Source organism: Dasypus novemcinctus, chromosome 8 (assembly GCF_030445035.2).
Source record: "Dasypus novemcinctus isolate mDasNov1 chromosome 8, mDasNov1.1.hap2, whole genome shotgun sequence".
Classification (NCBI taxonomy): Eukaryota; Metazoa; Chordata; class Mammalia; order Cingulata; family Dasypodidae; genus Dasypus; species Dasypus novemcinctus.
The window spans coordinates 25,024,219-25,044,880 of record NC_080680.1 but is presented as its reverse complement, the minus strand read 5'-3'; the positions used below and the strand labels follow the sequence as shown (position 1 = coordinate 25,044,880).

Sequence of the window (20,662 nt, the reverse complement as noted above, 5' to 3'; positions counted from 1 at the left end):
AACGAAAAGATACTATAATTAGAAAATGCTTCCACCTGTTATCTTCCAGTTAAGAGTTCTACAGGAAGCGGATGTGGCTCAAGTGATAGAGCTTCCGCCTACCATATGCGAGAACCTGGGTTCAATCCCTGGGGCCTCCTGGTGAAAAAGAAGAGAAACCATGCCCTCATGGAGAGCCAGTGCCCCGCACAAGTGAGTCACGTAGCAAGATGACGACGCATCAAAAGAGAGACAAGGGGAGAGTCAAGGTGAAGTGCAGCAGAAACCAGGAACTGAGGTGGCACAATTGACAGGGAACCTCTCTCCCCATCAGAGGTCTCCAGGATCGAATCCCAGTGAATCCTAGAGGAGAAAAAATGAGAAGAGAAGACAACACAGAGAACAAAAACAGCAGGGCGGGAGAAAGGGAAGGGGGGGAATAAAATAAATCTTTAAAAAGAGTTCTAAATATATCTTAATCACTAATTCTCTCACTGAACCTAAAATGTACTTTTTCACTTTAAAATCTATGTCTCACAATTACTGAACACCACTTGAGATACCTGCAGACAGGTGATGTCAGATTTATGACCAAGTGCATACCATACCTGTTTTATGTCATACGACACGTTAGGCTTAATTATCACAAAGTGTCTTCAACAAGATTATACCAGTAATTGGCACTGAATGTTATTGTGGGGAAGCAGACATGGCTCAACTGACAGAGCATCCACCTACCATATGGATGGTCCAGGGTTTGATTCCCAGGGTCTCCTGACCCATGTGGTGAGCTGGCCCATGCGCAGTGCTGCCGCGCAAGGAGTGCCATGCCATGCTGGGGTGCCCCCGCAGAGGGGTGCTCCACGAGCAAGGTGTGTACCACGCAAGGAGAGCCACCCAGGAGTGGCACCACACACATGGAGAACTGACACACCAAGATGATACAACAAAAAAGAGACTCAGCTTCCCAGTGCCACCTGATAATGCCAGCAGACACAAAAGAGCACACAGCAAATGAACACAAGAGAGCAGACAATGAGGGGAAGGGGAGAGAAATAAATAAATAAATCTTAAAAAAAAAATTGATAATTGCTGAACAATTAAAAAAAAGAGAATGTTATTGGTGTATATAGAAAATCACAAAAAGAAGATTAAGAGAAATAAATTTTATGTCAGTGAAACAAAGATTTGCTATTAGGGGAACACCAGCAAAAAAAAAAAACCAAAAACCTGAAGAATGGGTGTCAAAGACATGGAAGAAAATACTAGGGAAAATAGCACTTTTTTTTAAGGAGGTGCCAGGAATCGAACCAAGAACCTCATCCGTGGGAAGCAGACACTCAATTGCTTGCACTACATCTGCTCCCTGTGTAGCACTTTTTCAAGAAATGTTTCACCACCAATGGTCTTGATAGTACAGAGTTTGATATGGAAAAATACAAACTTTAATGACTAAGTAAAAAACAGATTCAAAACAATCACTATGAATGTGAAATTATTTTAAGGATTTATCCAATTTAATTCACTTATATTTTCTTTTCCTTTCCATACACATAGAAAAGTAGATAAAAATCCATATCCAAATGTATCAAAAGGAACTCACCAAGCATAGTATAAAATTTTTAGGTGATAAGAAAACGTGGCAGTATTATTTCATAGTAATATCCAAAATAAAGGTACCTCTTAAAAACTGATGGTGCCATGTAGAGGCTCCGCCCCCATCATGATGGCAGGGCAAAAAGCTTCAGCTCCACCCCCGCAGCAGAAATATGAACAACTAGCAGAAGCAGCAGAAACATCTTTCTCAAAGCTCCAGAAAACAGTTAAAGAACTGCAGTAACAGAGTCAGCAACAGATCAAGAAAAAGGCTACTTAAAGCTAGTAGGATCTCCTGGTACTCTGACTGGCACCTCACCAACCCATCACTGGCTCAGCAAAGAGATGGCCTGTGCTCCCAGTGCAAAGTCCAGGTCCCAGTTCTGGAAGGAGCAGAGTAACCCTTGTGCACATACTGGCAGCATGTATGTCTAGCCCAATCTGTCTACTGGTGGCCTAAGGGACACACCATCTTAGAACTTGCCCTGCTTTTAGAAGACACAGCTCAAACAACTAACTTACAGAATGCTGGGCAGTGGGAAGGTAAGGAAATGGATGCTGTAGGCACACAATGCAGTATCCAGGACCTCCAGAAAACTGTTTCCTAGGGAAGGGGGACATTTGTATGTGTGTAAACAGGGAAATTTCTAGGGCGATACGCACAAGCTATAAACACAGAAAGGACTAGAGAGGCCCCTACACTTCGGCCTGGCGCTATTCTCTAAATTCACAGTAGGGTAAGCCCTGAAAGAGAGCACTCAACACAGGTCAATCTGCAAAGACTAGAAAAGGTGTTTTCTTTCTTTTTTCTTCATGTTAGCTACTGGCAATCAAATAAAGCTCTGTCATAACATCTGCTGGATATAAGCTTAACCAAGAGATGGCTGAGAGGCCAAATTTCAGCAATAATATCTTAAAATATCAAAACATCCAGTTTTTGATAAAAGATTACAAAATACTCATCAGGAAATGATGGCTCAGGAAATGAAAAAAATTAAAGCATGAGATGTTATCAAGGAGAAGGATCAGAGGATCAGACCTGGGAGATTACACACAAAGACTTCCGAAAACAACAAAGACCTAAATATGTCAAAAAGTCAAAGGAAAAAGGGACAAGCAAAACATCACTAAAGAGACAGAAACTATAAAAAGAATGAAAGAAAGCAAAGATGACCATAACCGAAATTTAAAATTTCCTGGAGGGAAGAACCAGCAAGATGGCAGCAGAGTAAATACCCAGAGCTCTCTGGAGCTAGCTGAAGCAACTCAACTATTTAGGGGCTCTAGGAGGCCAGAAGAGCATCCTGCAACATCCTTGAAGGAATGGAAGGAGGAGACTACCCATCTGCAGAGAAGACTTGTAAGCAGAGCGCTCCACACCCCAGAGGCCAGTGCCCATCCTCCACAGGAGGCACAAGCCGCCTCAGGAGCTTTTCCACAGCAGGAATAGAAAGCTCCACTTAACCAAAAATGGGGGAGGAAGAGACGATTGGGCACCAACTCCAGGCTCTGATGAGTAAATTCAGCAAGCTAAAGTATAATTCTGAGAACAACAAAAAGTTTGAGCCTGTCCAAATCAGAAAGAGGCTGGGGGTCACCATCTGAACTCCAAGCCAGGCATGAGGGAAGCAGGGTGGACTGAAAATCACAGCACTGGTAGGGATCAGCTTCTTTCCATCCAGGTCAAATTGCAGCTCTAGCCTAGGTGCCCGTAGCACCTCCAGCAGGAAGGAAGGTACGGGGACCAGCGCCAGCATCTACGGAAATCATCAGCTAAGATGCGGAGGTCCAGAGCCAAGGAGGCCACCTTTGGCAGCACAAGCAGCCCAAGGAGCTATTCTCTGGCTGGAATTGGAAGCTCCATTTCCCAAAAACAGGGGAGTAAGAGATGGATGGCTGCTGATTTCGGCTACTGATCCGTAGACTCAGCTGGTTAAGATATAACCCTGCGAACAGCTGGGTGTGAATCAGCCCAAGTCCAAAAGAGGCCAGTGGCCACCATTTTGACTCCACCCCCAGCCTGAGGGGAAGCCAGGACTGAAAATCACAGTGACAGTAGAAACTGGTTTCTTTCATCCTGTACCTGCCTATCCAGGTGACTGCAGATAACTCTGGCTGGAAAAGACTGAAAATCGGAAGTCTACCAGGGCAACTGCGGTCAACTTAGACCCACACTGCATAGACTGCTGCCCACACATGCAGCTCCATTCCCGCCCCAGGCAGGGTTTGAGAAAGGGGCATGAAGCTTCATCAGTCTCTCTAGCCAACTACAGTCTAGGCCTGCACGACTTGGATTGTACCACACAGCTGTGACTCTGTCCCTACCCCCTGGCAAAGGAGAAAGTTGCAAGAAGCTTCATTGGTCCCTGGCACAATGAGGGCAGCTTGAGCCTCCCCAGCTTACAGCACCAACTACTTGCTTGGCTTCTACTGCACAACCAGCAAGGGAGAAAGGGCAGGAAGCCCTAAACTAAAGAGAAAAACTGCAGCCAGAAATAAATACTCTAGTAAGCCAGATGCGAAGACACCAACAAAAAAATTACAATCCACACCAAGAAATAGGAAGCTATGGCCCAGTTAAAAGAACAAGATAAGCCTCCAGATGACATAACGAGTTGAGACAATTAATCATAGATGTTCAAACAAACCTCCTTAATAAATTCAAAGAGGTGGCTAAAGACATTAAGAATATTAAGACGACACAGGATGAGCACAAAGAAGAATCTGAAAGCATACATAGAAAAATAGCAGATCTTATGAATGAAAGGTGCAATAAATGAAATTTTAAAAACACTGGCATCATACAATAGCAGATTTGAGGAGGCAGAAGAAAGGATTGGTGAGCTTGAAGAAATGGCCTCTGAAAGTGAACATACAAAAGAACCAGATGAAGGATGGAAAAAGTAAACAAGGTCTCAAGGAACTAAATGACAGCAAAAGGCATGCAAACATACTTGTCATGGGTTTCCCAGAAGAGAAGGGAAAAGGGGCAGAAGGAATATTTAAAGAAAAAATGGTAGAAAATTTCCCAACCCTACTGAAGAACATAGATATCCATGTCCAAGAAGCACAATGTACTTCCATCCGAAAAAATCCAAACAGATCAACTCCAAGACACATATTCATCAGAATGTCAAATGCCAAAGACAAAGAGAGAATTCTGAGAGCAGCAAGAGAAAAGCAATGCATAACATATAAGGGATATCCAATAAGATTAAGCGCTGACTTCTCACCAGAAACCATGGAGGCAAGAAGACAGTGGTCTGATATATTTAAGACACTACAAGAGAAAAACTTCCAGCCAAGAATCTTATATCCAGCAAGACTGTCTTTCGAAAATGAGGGCGAGATTAGAATATTCACAGATAAACAGAAACTGAGAGAATTTCTAAGCAAGCGACCATATTTTCAGGAAATACTAAAGGGTGTGCTAGAGCCTGAAAAGACAGGAGACAAAGGCCTGGAAGAGAGTCCAGAAATGATGATTGTATCAATAAAAGTAACTACAAGTGTCAAAAGCATGGTGAAAATAAAATATGACAGATAAAACTCAGTCAGGAATAAACTTAACCAATGATGTAAAGCAGCTGTATTCAGAAAACTGCAACTCTGTATTAAAAGAAATCAAAAAAGTCCTAAATAACTGGAAGAGCATTCCATACTCATGGACTGGAAGACTAAATATCATTAAGATGTCAATTCTACTCAAACTGATATACAGATTCAATGCAATCCTGATAAAAATTCCACCAGCATTAAAAAAAATTAAAAACACGACCATCAAATTTATTTGGAAGGTAAGGGGTCCTGAATAGCCAAAAACATCATGAAAAGGAAAAACAAATCCTCATCACCAGACTTTAAATCATATTACCTAGCTATAGAGGTAAAAACAGCATGGTACTGGCCTAAAGACAGACAAAGACACATACACCAGTGGAACCAAATTAATGGTTCACAAACAGACCCTCACATGTATGGTCAAGTGATTTTTGACTAGCCTGTCAAACCCACACAGCTGGGGCAGAACAATCCATTCAACAAATGGTGCTGAAAGAACTGGACATCCATAGTTGAAAGAAGGAAAGAGGACCCCTATCTCACACCTTATCGAAATATTAACTCAAAATGGATCAAAAACCTAAAAATGAAAACAAGAACTATAAAACTTCTAGAATTGTAGGAAAATATCTTCAAGACCTGGTGGTAGTTGGCGGATTCTTAAAGGAGATAAGAGGAGGACGGAGATGTTAAATATATGTAGACGTTTTAATTAGCTTTACTGTAAAAGTGTGGAAATGTATAGAGTGGATGGTAATACAAAGTGAGTAACAGCTAGTTTATACATGGGAAGGTGGCTTAAAATGGTAGTTTAGGGATGTAAATGGCAATTGACAGAATGCTAGAGAATAATACTAGGAACTGAAAAGCAGAGTAAACCACCAGGTGGATGAGAATTGTGGTTGATGGTACATATGCAAGAGTGTCCTTTGTGAGCTAGAGCAAATACTACTGCAGGGTGTTGGGAATGTGGAGAAGCATGGGAAAAATCTGCTGGAGTGACCTATGGACTGTGGTTAGTGGTAATAATATAATATTCTTGCATCTATGTGAAAGATGTATTGTGTTGATAATGAGACAGTATGGAAAATGTGAGCCAAATGTACACTATGGACATGGTAACAATCAGATGATATTATCGCATCTGTAGCAAATGTTCTAACACAATGTGGTGTGTTGGAAGGGTATTGTTTGGGAATTTTGCATGATTGTTTTCGAAGTTTATAACTTCTGTCATAAAAAATATATTTAAAAAATAATAATCGGGTGGGTTGGGGGAAAGACACACCAAATTTAAGATAAAGACTATGATTAGTAGTAAAATTTTGACAATATTCTTTCATAATTTGTAACAAACATCTCATGACAATGCAAGGTGTTAGTGGAGGGTTGATGTATGGGACCCCTGTATGATGTTATGCGTGCTTGCTCTGTAAAGTTCACAACTTTTACTATACAATTGTTTATGTATGTTCATATATAAATGATATAAAAATAATAATAATAGGGTGAGTTGGGGTAAAAATACTTTGGTTAGTAGTAATATTTTGACAATGCTCTTTAATCATTAGTTAAAAAGATTTAACAACAATGCAAGTTATTGGTGGTAGGGTGAGTTTTGAGAGTCCTGTATGATGTTATATATGTTTGTTTTGTAAGTTCACAACTATTATTATACTTATTGTTTATGTATGTTTATGTATGAGTGATATACTTCAATACAATAATTTTTTAAAAAATTTCCTAGAGGGATTCAACAACAGATTGAGCTAGTAGAGAGAATCAGTGAACTTCTGAAAGTAAGACAAGTGGGATCACCCAGTCTGAGGAAAACAAGAAAGAAAGAATTAAGAAAAGTGAATAGAGCGTGAGGAACCTAAGGGATATCATCAAGTGTACCAATATACTATTGGGGGAATCCCAGAAGGAAAGGAAGGAGCAAAAAGAATATTCAAAGAAACAACAGCTGAGAATTTCCCAAATTAAACAAAAGATATGAATAAACACATCCAAGATACTCAACAAACTCCAAACAGGAAAAGACCAACACATATCATGTAATAATCCTACTGTCAAATGCCACAGAGAGATTTCTGAAAGCCTCAAGAGAGAAGCAACCTATCACATACAAGGGCACTCCACTAATATTAAGCGCTAATTTCTCATCAGAAATCATGGAGGCAAGAAGGCAATGGAAAGACATATTTTAATTGCTGAAAACAAAAAATTGTCAACCAAGAATTCTATATCCAGCAAAAACTGCCTTTCAAAAATGCAAGATTAAGACATTCTCAGATAAACAAAACCTGAGGGTCTTCATCACAACTAGATCAGCCCTGTAAGAAATGATAAACAGAATTTTCCAAGTTGAAAGGAAAGGACACCAGACAACTGACTGAAGACACACACACAAAAATAAAGATCCCAGGTAAGGATAATGGCATGGGGAAATATAAACGCAAGTACTATTGTACTTTTGGTTTGTAGCTCCAATTTTTACCTCCTACAGGATCTAAAAGGCAAATGTACTAAATGAAATGATAAATCAGTGGTTTAGATTAGATTCATCAAGTATAAACATGTAATCTGTGCCAAGAACTACAAAAAGGTGGGGGAAAAGAGGGGTACAGGAACATAGTTTGTACCTAATATTGAATTTAAATTGGTATGTAAACAAACTAGATTTAGATGTTAAATATAAGTCCATTGTAACCACAAAGAATATATCAGAGAATATGCAAACTCAGAGAGACAGAAAGTAGAGTACAGGTTACCAGGAGTGGGGGTGAGGGGCAATGGGAAGTTCATGCAAACTGAGTGTAGGGTTTCTGATTGGGGTGAAAAGAAAGTTCTAATAACAAATGGTGGTGAAGGTACTGTAACACTGTGAATGTGTGATTAATCCCATTGGATGGTATGCCTGGGAAGAGTTTGGGATGGCAAGATTTGCTGTATATATGACTCTACAGTTAATAAAAAAGAGAAACTAAAGAGATAATGACAATTAAATGCAATACCTGATACTGGATGGGATCTAAGAATAGAAGAGAAATGGCTAAAAAGGACACTACTGGGCTGGGTGAGAAGAATTGAAATTTAGCATGTAAGCTTCATATCAGTGCTAAATTTAATTTTTTTGAAAATTTGTTACATTATGACTTCACAAAACAGTCATGCATACCATACAGGATTTTCATACACTGCCTTACCATCAACACCTTACACTGTTGTGACACATTTGTTACAACTGATGAAAAAACAACATCATATTGTTATCTATAGGCCATAGCTTATATCTGGTGTTTTTCCCACAAACCATCCTATTATTAACACCATGTATTAGCATTATTTATTTGTTAGAATTCAAAAGAGAATATTCTCCTATTTGTACTGTTAGCCAAAGTCCATCATTCACCATGGGGTTCACTTTACAGTCCCCTGCCTTGTACAATCCATCCAAAATTGTATCCACCATGGCTCAGAGTTTTATCACAGAGTTGTGCTATCATCAGCTTAGTCCATTTCAGAACACCTGGCATTATGCCAAAAGGAAAAATCCCATACCTTTTTCTATACCTTCATTACTGACCCTTAGGATTGATATAGTACCTTCTTTGCCATTGCTGTAAAAATATTATTAACTTTAGTCTATACATTACATTAGTTGTACTTTTCCATGTATCTCCATATTCTTAATACCTTGTAATAGAGGAATGTTCTTGTGTTTTTAAGTGCTAAATTTCTTAACTTGGTAACTGCACTTAAGGTGATTACATAAGTGAATATCCTTGTTCATAGAAAATGTACATGAACTATTAGATGTTCAAGAAGCGTGACATGTACGAATTGCTTTCGAATGTTCAGAAAACAGACAAATACAAGCAAAGTGGCAAAACGTTAAAAATTGGTGGATCAGTGTATTTGGGGGTGTCGGGGTATGCCAGATTCGCTTTATGGCATTGTGTATTATTTTTGCAAATGTATGTAAGTTTGAAATTATTTCAAAATTAAAAGCTAAAAGAAACTAGTATCCTGGATTCAATAAAATATGGTAATTGATTTATGGTATGCTAAGATGAGGTTCTCCTAATTTTTATCTAAAACTCTCACTAAAACAAAAAAACATACCTAAAAATGCATTAATTGCTTGTTCTGTCATTCAAATAATTTAGATATAACTAAAGACTAATGAACCTTTTAAAATACTTAATGGTTGTTTGACAAACATAAGCATTAACATTACCAAATCACATTTTTTAAAAAGCAACAAAGAATGAATTTTAATCCATTTAAATATTAATGGGAGGGAAAAATCATTTAATTAAAGAAGGAATATAAACACTTATCCACAGCTTAAAGCTGTATGTCTTCTAAAATCATACCTGTTTTGTGTTTTGATGACAAGGTGAACAGTAAGTCCATCATGAATTCCATGCTGACTCAAAGTATCTTGATCTTTTAAAATTTTTCCAGCAAATATTAACACAAGTTGGTCGGTATGCGATTTGAAACGCTTAGAGATTTCTTCCTTGAACTAAATTAAGATAAAAATAAAATAAATATTTATTACAGGTGTTTGCATGGCACCATCCAGTCTAGTTTCTAGAAATATGTCAAATAGGCCCCTTTTATAGATATTACAATTCAAACAAGTTAAAGATGTATGTTTTCTGTAACCAATATCTTGATCTTAATTAGGCTAAGGCCTACCAATTCATTTCTTCACAATCTTTACTCTTTTTATGTGAATGGTATCAAATACAGGTCAAGATACACTAGTTCTTACCAAGTTTACAATAACCCCATTCCTCAGATTTCCATCACCAGTCCAGCTCCTTTCAAAGTGAATACATGTATAGCCAACCTCATATTCTTGGCCTATTATATTATCCTCCCTATTTCTTTTCATCCAACATTAGCAAGCATTACAACAGAGATGCAAAGATAAAAAGCAAAATGTATTCCTGAAAAACAGGCCAATGAGAGTCAATCACGTAAACCATAAAAGCACAGTGAAAGCACAGTGGGGCGTTAAGGCTTTCGAGAAATGAAAACTGAAGAAAGATTAGGAAGTAACCCAGAAAACCTGAAAAAAGGCTTTCCAGAGAAGAGAATAACAAGTAAAAACAAACAGAAGAAAAAGAATATCATATTATATAGAGTAGTGTACTACTTATTTCATGCTAGATCAAACTTTCACCACAATCACCTGTATGCTTAGGCTTTATCTGTCAGAATCAGAAACTTCAAGGTGGGGTCCAGGAACCAACATTAATAGACTGTGTCAGGGCATGGTAAATCCAAACTCAGCAAAAGAATCATAGCTTTTTCAAAGCATTTTACCCCTCCCCCTCTACCAGTAGTTCTCAATGATTGATGGTACTCTTCCCAAAGGGGCATTCTGGGAATATGTGGGGATATTTCTGGTTGTCACAGTAACTGCAGAAACACATTAATGATGTAATATCAAATTAAGGGGAGAGAAGCAGATGTGGCCCAACCAGTTGGGTGCCTGCCTACCACATTGGGGGGGGGGGTGTCCCAGGTTCAAGTCCAAGTGCCTCCTAAAAGACAACAAGCAGATGCCACCCCCGCTGTAAGGAGCAGATGCCATAACAGAGGTGGTTCAAGCTGTTGGGCACTCGCCTCTCATGTGGGAGGTCCCGAGTTTGGTTCCCAGTGCCTCCTGGAGGAGGCAAGCAAACAAGGAGCAGGCAGACAAGAGAACCATTTGGGGAAGGGGGAGATTATAAATAAATGAAGAATAAAGTAAATAAATCTTTAAAAAAATTTTTTTCAGGGAGGTATTTCAGGGTATATAAATAAAACAAGATTGGCCATATGTCTATCACTGAGATAAGTATATGAAAGTTCATTAAATTTTACTTTTGTAATTCTCTATAATCAAGTTACAAAACTCAATATAAACAATGGGTTTTTATCTTTATGAACTCACATGAATGTTTTTCTGATTGAGACATATAAAAAGGTATAAAATTATTAAAAAATAACCATACTGCCATAAATATTCTGGAGCTTTTCCAGCTATGTTTTCTTTCACTTTTTGAGATAATACATACAGAATCCTTTTATCTAAAATATACAATTTCCAAGCAATTTTTAAAATTTTGTAAAACATATGCATACTATTCATTTATATAGAGATGATTCACCATAATTTAACTATCCTCCCATTATTATAAATCTCTACTTTACCTTTTGTAGCTACTAGAAATAATGAAATGAAAGTCAGAACACATGGTTTTGTGAGGATTACTGGAGAATGTATACAAAATGCATGCACCATGCACCCAAGTGGTCACCAAGTGGAAGCTACAACTATGTTGGCTCTGTTACTCCTCAACAACTCTGTATGGCAGGTGGTTTTTAATCCTACTTCAGATACAGAAACAAAGAGAGGTGAAATATATCCCCATACTCATAGTGGTACAACTCATAAACTACTGGGTTAAGATTCAGACCTAGATCTCACTTCAAAGACCAATCTACCTAGATCTCATTAGTATGTAAAATAAAAGCATTAATCTAGACCTGTGTTACTTAATCTTAAACTCAGGAATCCCTTTGAGTCCTTGATGTTCCTTCACATGTCATTATGAAATAAATGACTTAGGTATATAACATTATCTAACATGTAATTATATAGTATTTTATACTACAGGATTTGAAGGTAAAATGCTACATCGAAGACACATCTACTTACATCCTTCCGAATACTCACTAACAGTATTTTTCCAACAACTTTGAGACATATTTCACATACCACAAAATACACCCATTTAAAGGGTAAAACGAAGTCTTTAGTATATTCTTAGATATGTACAACCATCACTCGTTAATTTTAGAACATTTTCAACACCTCAAAAAGAAGCCCCATACCCTTTAAAGAGTAATTATTTTCCCCCCTTCCCCTCCTCCTGCCCTGCTGTTTTTGCTGTGTCCAATCCCTGTGTGATCTTTTGTATCTATGTCTCATTTTTTCTCCTCTAGGATTCACCAGGATTCCATCCTGGAGACCCCTGATGTGGAGAGAAGTTCCCTGTCAAGTGCACCACCTCAGTTCCTGGTCTCTGATGCACTCCATCTTGACTCTCCCCTTGTCTCTCTTTTGATGCATCATCATCTAGTTATGTGGCTCACTTGCGTGGGCACTGGCTCACCCCGCAGGCACACTTTCTCTTCTTTTTCACCAGGAAATCCCAGGGATCAAACCCAGGTCCCCCCATATGGTAGGCGGAAGCTCTATCACTTGAGCGACATCCACTTCCCAATATCCCTTTAGCTAACTGCATTCCCCTCCTCTTCAATCTCCTCATTCTTTCAGATGTAAAAACCACTTTTGGGAAGCGGACTTGACCCAATGGACAGGGCATTCACTTACCACATGGAAGGTCCACGGTTCAAACCCCGGGCCTCCCTGACCCGTGCGCAGCTGGCCCATGAGCAGTGCTGATGCGCCCAAGGAGTGCCCTGTCACACAGGGGTGTCCCCCGCGTAGGGGAGCCCCATGTGCAAGGAGTGCACCCCGTAAGGAGAGCCACCTAGCGCGAAAGGAAGTGCAGCCTGCCCAAGAATGGCGCCACACACCCGGAGAGGTGACACAAGATGACGCAACAAAAAGAAACCACGGTGTGGCTGATAGGGATAGAAGCGGTCACAGAAGCACACACAGCAAATGGACATACAGAGCAGACAACGGGTGTGCGGGGGAGGGGAGAGCAATAAATAAAAAATAAATCTTTAAAAAAAAAAAAAAAACACTTTTACCTACTTTGTCTCTAGAGATTTCCCAACTATGGAGATGTCATATAAATGGAATCATAAAACATGGTCTTTCGTGACTGACTCCTTTTACTTAGCATAATGTTTTCAAGGTTCACCCATATTGTAACATGTATCATGACTTCATTCCTTATTTCTAAATAATATTCCACTGTATGGATATGTAATAATTGGCTTATCCATCAGGTGATAAGCATTTGGGTTGTTTCACCTGTTGGCTATTATGAATAATACTGCTATAAACATTGTTGTAAAAGATTCATGTAGGTGTGTTTTCAGTTCCTAGGAGTGGAATTTATAGATAATATATACCCCAGAAAGTCATGGTCTTAAAGCTAACCCATTCCTGTGGGTGTAAACTGACTTTAAGTAGGGCCTTTGATTAGGTTATTTCAGTTATGGTAGGAGCCAGAGTGAGTCTTAATCCTCCTACTGGAGTCCTTTATAAATGGATGAATACAGAGAAAGAGAAAGCCAGGGAACCAAAGGCCAGGGAACCAAGATGCTGAAAACAATGAAATCTGGATAAGGAAGAAATCAGCAGGTGCCGGCATGTGCCTTGCCATGTGACAGAGTCCAGGATCACCAGCAGCCAATCTTCGGAAGAAAGCATTGCCTTGATGATGCCTTGATTTGTACATTCTCACAGCCTCAACTGTAAGCTAATAAATTTCAACCTTCTGAGGAACTGCCAAGAGTGGTTTCCAAAGTGGTGGCATCCTTTTATATTTCCGTGAGCAGTGCATGAGGGTTCCACTTATTCCACATCCTCATCAACACTGGTATCTGATTTACTGATTACAGCCACACTAGTGGATGTTAAGTGGTATCTCACTGTAGTTTTGATTTGTATCTCCCTGACGACTAATGATTTTTAGCATTTTTTCATGTGCTTACTGCTTATTTGTATATCTTCTTTGAATAGAAGTATCTATTCAGATGCTTTGCCCATTTTAAAAAGAGGGTTGTCTTTTTATTATTGAGTTGTAAAGTGCACTTTAAAATTCTAAATAAAATTCTCTTATAAAATATATATGATTGTAAGAAAGGATTTTTTTCAAACCTACAGTGCAGTTGTAAAAATACCAACCCCATCAGACAACTCCAATATACCCCACACACAGATACCCAGATCCACCAAATTTAACATTTTGCCACATGTGGATTAGATTATGTCTCCCACAAAAAGGCACAATCAGGTGCCAACCCCTGATCCTGTGGATGTGAACCCATTTTTAAACAGGACCTCTGAAGATGTTATTAGCTAAAATGTGCTCAGACAGAATGAGGATAGGACCTAATATGCTATGACTGAAGTTCTTATAAGCAAAGAAAAGAGAATCCATATGAAGAGCAAGAAACCTAGAGGAGAAAGGAGAAGACACTGCCATGTACAATGCCAAGACAGAAAAGTCAAGGACCAAGGATTGCTGGCAGCCTGCCCCAGAACACCCATCTCTTTGGGAGCAAGCACTGACTTGCTGATGCCCCAATTTTGGACTTCAAGCCTCAAAACTAGGAGCTGATAAAATTCCCACTGTTTAAGCCAACCCACTGAAAAGTATTTGTTTTAGCAGCAGGGAAACTAAAATACATTTGCCATATCATTCTGTCTATCCATCTATTTTCAAAACATTTGAGAACAGGCTATATAAATCATGTACCTTGAATTTTTAATACTTTTCTTAAGACCAAGGATATTCACCTATGTAACCATATTCCTTACATACAGCTATCAAGCGAAAATTTTAACCTTGAGATAAAGCTTAGAGTCTATAATGCACATTTTTTCATATGTCCCAATAATGTTATTTGGGACACTTTCTCCTCCATTATTAGATATAGTCCAGGAGCATGTATTACATTTGTCATTGTCTCTTTGGTCTCTCTCTCCCTTTTTTTAAATTGTGGAAACATATACACAACATAAACTTTTCCACCTCCCAATCAGTGGGATTAATCACATTCACAATGTTGGGGGCCCTCACCACCATTCAGTATCCGAACTTTCCTATCACTCCCAACAGAAACTCTATACTCATTTTGCATTAATGCCCCATTCCTCCTTTCCCCTGCCCCTAGTAACCAGTACTCTTTTCTGTTTCTATGAATTTCTAGCTATTTCACATAAGTGGAATCATACAATGTCTGTCCCTTTGTATCTGACTTATTTCACTTAAGATGATGTCCTCAAATGGAAATCGATTAGCAGCTATATATGGCAGGAGAAGGATAGAGATTGAGAGGTGACTACTAAAGGGTGGGGTTTTTTGTTTGTTTTTTGAGTAATAAAAATGCTCTAATATTGACTGAAGTGATAAATGCACAACTCTGTAATTATACCAAATTCCACTGACTGTATACTTTTAGATGGAATGTATGGTTTATGAATTAAGTTTCAACAAAACTGATTTTTAAAAAAGATGATGGGGGGAAATGGATGTGCATCAAGTGATGACACCTCCGCCTACCATAGAGGAGGATCCAGGTTTGATCCCCGGGGCCTCCTGGTGAAAAAGAAGAGAAAGCATGCCTGTGCAGCAAGCCAGTGCCCACATGGTGAGATGAGTACCCACACAAGTGCCCATGTGGCGAGCGAGTGCTCATGTGAGTGCCCGCATGGTGAGCCAGTGCCCGCGTGGCAAGCTGAGTACCCATGCAGCAAGCCAAGTGCCCATGTGGTGAGCCAGCGCCCACAGTAGTGAGTCACACAGCAAGATGATGACGATACAGAGGAGAGACAAAGGGGAGAGTCAAGGTGAAGCACAGCAAAGACCAGGAACTGAGGTGGCGCAATTGACTGGGAACCTCTCCACATCAGAGGTCCCCAAGATCAAATCCCAGTAAATCCTAGAAGAGAAAGATGAGAAGACAAAAAAGAAAAATAAATACAGAAGATCACACAGCAAATGGATGTAAACAGCAAAAACAGCAGGATGGGGAAGGGGAAGAAATAATTGTTTAAAAAAAAATGATGATGGGGAGCGGATGTGGCTTAAGTGATTAAGAGTGCCTATTTCCCACATGGGAGGTGTCCCAGGTTTGATCCCCAGTACCTCCTAAAAACAAAAACATACAAGAAGCAAACAAATGAAACCAACTCAGGAGAACTGATGTGGCTCAGTGATGGAGTGCTAGCTTCCCACACACAAGGTCCTGTTCAATCCCCAGCCCTAGTACCTCAAAAAAAGATGATGTCCTCAAGGTTCATCTGTGTAGTAGCACGTGTCAGAACTTCATTCCTTTTCAAACTTGAATAATATTCCATTGTATGTATATATCATATTTTGTCTAGTCATCAGCTAATGTTATTTCGCTTTTTTTTCCTTAAGTTTGTTACTCTTCAGTTTTTATTAACTAGAGAATTGTGGGTTTATAGAAAAAACATTCATAAAATACAGGATACCATATAACACCCTATTATTAACACTTATAATGGTGTGGTACGTTTGTTACAATTGATAAAAGTACATTTTTATAATTGTACTATTAACTATAGTTCATGGTTTAACTTAGGGTTCACTGTGCTGTGCAGCTCCTTGGATTTTTTATTTTATTCTAGTAACATATTACAGCCTAAAATTTCCCATTTTAACCACATTCAAACATATAGTTCTGTGCAGTTAATTACATTCACAATGTTGTGCTACCATCAACACCACACATTACCAAAACTATAATTTATACCAGGAAAACTAAATGACCAGCTTTAATAATGAATACCAAATAAGGTCTGTCACAATTAGTAAATTTATTTAATGGTCATTTCACCCAATATGATGGTTCTTTGTCTCTGACATCAGTCCCTTTCCAGAGGCAGAAAGCCACCTACTCTGGCCCCTTCCTACCTAAGTGCTGACTCCTACTTCCTCTCAGTTGCTTCAGCATTCCCCAGAGCTCATCATCAGGGATATTTTAGCATTTTCAACCATACCTCAAATACCACTGACCACAATACAAGTATTCAAATAAGCTGAATTAATAATTCAGAAACTGAGACATATCCCTCTAGAAGCCAAGCTCTTTTATTCCACCCATTTTTTCCTAGAATTACATAGCCACAAGCCTGGAAAAACTTTATAAATTACCTAGTTCAACCAGTCATCCCAGGTTTGATTCTCCTCTGCAATAATCCTTTCAAATTATTATCTCTCTGGGAAGCAGATTTGGCTCAATGGATAGAGCATCCGCCTACCACATGGGAGGTCCAGGATTCAAACCCAGGGCCTCCAGACCTGTGTGATGTGCTAGCCCAGCGCAGTGCTGATGTGCGCAAGGAGTGCTATGCCACGCACGGGTGTCCCCTGTGTAGCGGAGCCCCACACGCAAGGAGTGCACCCCATAAGGAGAGCTGCCCAGCGTGAAAAAAGTCCAGCCTGCCAAGGGTGGCACCACACACACAGAGAGCTGATGCAGCAAAATGACGCAACAAAAAGAGACACAGATTCCTGGTGCCGCTGACAAGAATGCAAGTGGACACAGAAGAACATACAGCAAATGGATCGACACAGAGAGGAGACAACTGGAGGTGAGGGGGGCAGGGAAGGGGAGAGAAATAGATAAAAATTTAAAAATAATTTAAAAATTTAAAACGTTTGTTAAAAAAAAAATTATCATCTCTCCTCCACTTAGAAACACTTACTGCCTCTTCCCTCACAAGCCCACGGGCGTCCAATGTCATCTCTGACAGTTCTCACTAATCCTTCATGTTTTCTTAGCACTTCCTCTCATTGGTCTTAATCCCAGAAGGAAAGACTAACCATAAAGAGAAGCCTTCAAATACTTGAAAAGTCATCAATGTCCCTTCTGAATCAATATAAATCTAGAGTTACTTTAGTTGTTATCTCTTTATTCTCTCTCTATACATAATTTTTTAAAGTATTTCAATTTTTTACTTTTATTTTTCATATATATATCCATCCCCCAGATGGATCTCTCTTGTCTGCTCACTGTTTGCTTGCATTCTCTAGGAGGCACTGGGACCTCCCACGTGAGAGGCAAGTGCTCAGTGGCCTGGGCCACATCTGTTCCCCACGAGCTGCACCATCTGCTTGGCTTGTAGCATCTGCTCGTCTTCTTTAGGAGGATCCAGGACCAACCCCCAGACCTCTCTTCTGGTAAGTAGGTACCCAACTGGTTGAGCCACATCCCATTGTCTGACTTAAAAAGGATTTTTTTTAAGGCAGAAACTAAGGATTAGAAGAATGGAAGAGCTGTCAACTGGGGGAAAAGTTTTGAAGCTAGAAACGAGATGGACACATCATCAATGAATTTATCAGACCCAAGAGAACTGAATCCTAAACTAGCATTGCAGAAAGCTAAAAGTTAACTTGATTTACTCTGCAGAATCCCCAGAATGCACAATACTGGTACCAGAGCCTTTTCTGAAAGTGAATTAGGATGGGATGATGGAGAAGCGTGCTCAGGGATAAAACAAGGATTAAAGTCTAAGAAGCAGATACATCCTCATCGTACTCAAAACAGTCAACTGCTCCTCCTCAAATCCAACAAAAGACTGGAACCCCACACCCCTTGGAAAAGGAAGAGAGGATCCCTAAACTAAAGGACGCACCAAGCACAATGAGAGAAGTACAAGACTAAAAACAGCAGATGACATAGACTAATAGATACTGGGCCCCTTTCCCCACCAAATACCTTTCCCTATCAAACAGTGCTGGCAGCTGCAGCTAAGCCTTCACCTCCAAGCAGGAAGATTAAATATGTATTGTTTTCAAGGGGACTCTCACCACACTAAGAGAAAAGAACTTAAAGAATATGAAAATAAGAGTTTTACTGTACCAAATCACCCTAGAGCACTCGTTCTCAAAGATTAATCCTCCCCCCAGCTGTACCCACCCCTGAGACAGTTGGCAATGTCTGGAGACATTTTTGCTTGTCATAAGGGGGGCAGGTAGGGGAGTGGAATGCAGACCACTGGCATTTGGTGGGAAGAGAACAGGGATGCTATTAAATATACTATAATGCATGGGACAGGCTCCAAACAATTAACCAACTTGAAATATCGATAGTGCAGAGGATGAGAAACCCTGCTCTAGAGCTGTACTTCTCAAAGTGTGGTCCTCTGCTAAGCAACATCAGAACAAACAGGAACTTGTTAGAGATGCAAATTCTCAGGCCCCACCCGAGACCAGCTGAATCAGAAACTCTTGGGATGGGCCCCAGCAATCTAGACTTTAACAACTCTTTCAGGGAAATGGACTTTGGCCCAGTGGTTAGGGCGTCCGTCTACCATATGGGAGGTCCGCGGTTCAAGCCCCGCGCCCCGTGTGGAGCTGGCCATGCGCAGTGCTGATGCGCGCAGGGAGTGCCCTGCCACGCAGGGGTGTCCCCCGCGTGGGGGAGCCCCCACGCGCAGGGAGTGCGCCCATGAGGAGGGCCGCCCAGCGTGAAAAGAAAGTGCAGCCTGCCCAGGAATGGCGCCACCCACACTTCCTGTGCCGCTGACGACAACAGAAGCGGACAAAGAAAAACAAAAGCAGACAAAGAAACAAGACGCAGCAAATGGACACCGAGAACAGACAACCAGGGGAGGGGGGGATATTAAATAAATAAATAAATCTTAAAAAAAAACAAACAAACAAACAACTCTTTCCGTGATTCTGATGCACTAAAGTTTGAGAACCACCGTCTTTAGGCACTTTAACTGCAAATCTTAAAAAAAAAAAAAAAATGTAGGGGACAAAGGAACATTTTAAGTGACATAAAAAGGATGCAAACAACTCGTACACTGGGTCCATACTATCTCTTTTCTCTCTTCTCTAAAAACTTGCTTGCCTCCTCCCCCAGCCCCAAAAAAGGGATGAAAAACACTAAAATCAACAGAACACAAAAAAGTGTCAACAAATAAATTGCTAAGGGAAAAAAAGCAGAGGGGGAAAAAACAAATTCTGACAAATTTAAAATAATTCAAATCATTTAATTATTCTCTGATCTTAAAAGAATTACACTAGAGGGAAACGGACTTTGGCCCAGTGGTTAGGGCGTCCGTCTACCATATGGGAGGTCCGCGGTTCAAACCCCGGGCCTCCTTGACCCGTGTGGAGCTGGCCATGCGCAGGGCTGATGCGCGCAAGGAGTGCCGTGCCACGCAAGGGTGTCCCCCGCGTGGGGGAGCCCCACGCGCAAGGAGTGCGCCCGTGAGGAAAGCCGCCCAGCATGAAAAGAAAGAGCAGCCTGCCCAGGAATGGCGCCGCCCACACTTCCTGTGCTGCTGACGACAACAGAAGCGGACAAAGAAACAAGACGCAGCAAATAGACACCAAGAACAGACAACCAGGGGAGGGGGGGAAATTAAATAAATAAATATTTTAAAAAAAAAAGAATTACACTAGAGATCAATTGAAGAAAAGTATCTGGAAAATCTCTACATATTTGGAAATTAAACAATACACTTCTAAATAATTCATAAGTTAAAGAGGAAGTCTCAAGGAGAAATTAGAAAACATTTTGAAAGGAACAAAAATGAAAATACATTGTATCAAAATTTATGGCAGCTAAAGGAATGCTTAGGAGGAAATTGATAGCACTAAAGGCTTTTAAGATCTCAAATCAATAATCTTAAGTTTTCACCTTAACAAACTAAAGAGCTAACTAAACCCAAACAAGAAAGTAATAAAAATGAGAGCAGAAATCAACAAAAACTGGAAATAGAACAAGAGAAAACTTTTTTTTGAAAACTTCAATAAAATCTATAAAATCTCTA

At 39.9% G+C, this 20,662-nt stretch overlaps 1 protein-coding gene across 2 annotated transcripts in view; it reads right to left on the bottom strand.

Annotated features, from left to right (window-relative positions):
* The window catches only part of UBQLN1 (ubiquilin 1), a 56,842-nt gene that overhangs the window by 19,006 nt on the left and 17,174 nt on the right, over positions 1 to 20,662 (bottom strand). For both annotated transcript variants that reach the window (XM_058301595.1, XM_058301596.1), the window contains exon 2: positions 9,519 to 9,670. In XM_058301595.1, the coding sequence (XP_058157578.1) occupies positions 9,519 to 9,670 (152 nt within the window). The remainder of the gene's footprint in view (positions 1 to 9,518; positions 9,671 to 20,662) is intronic.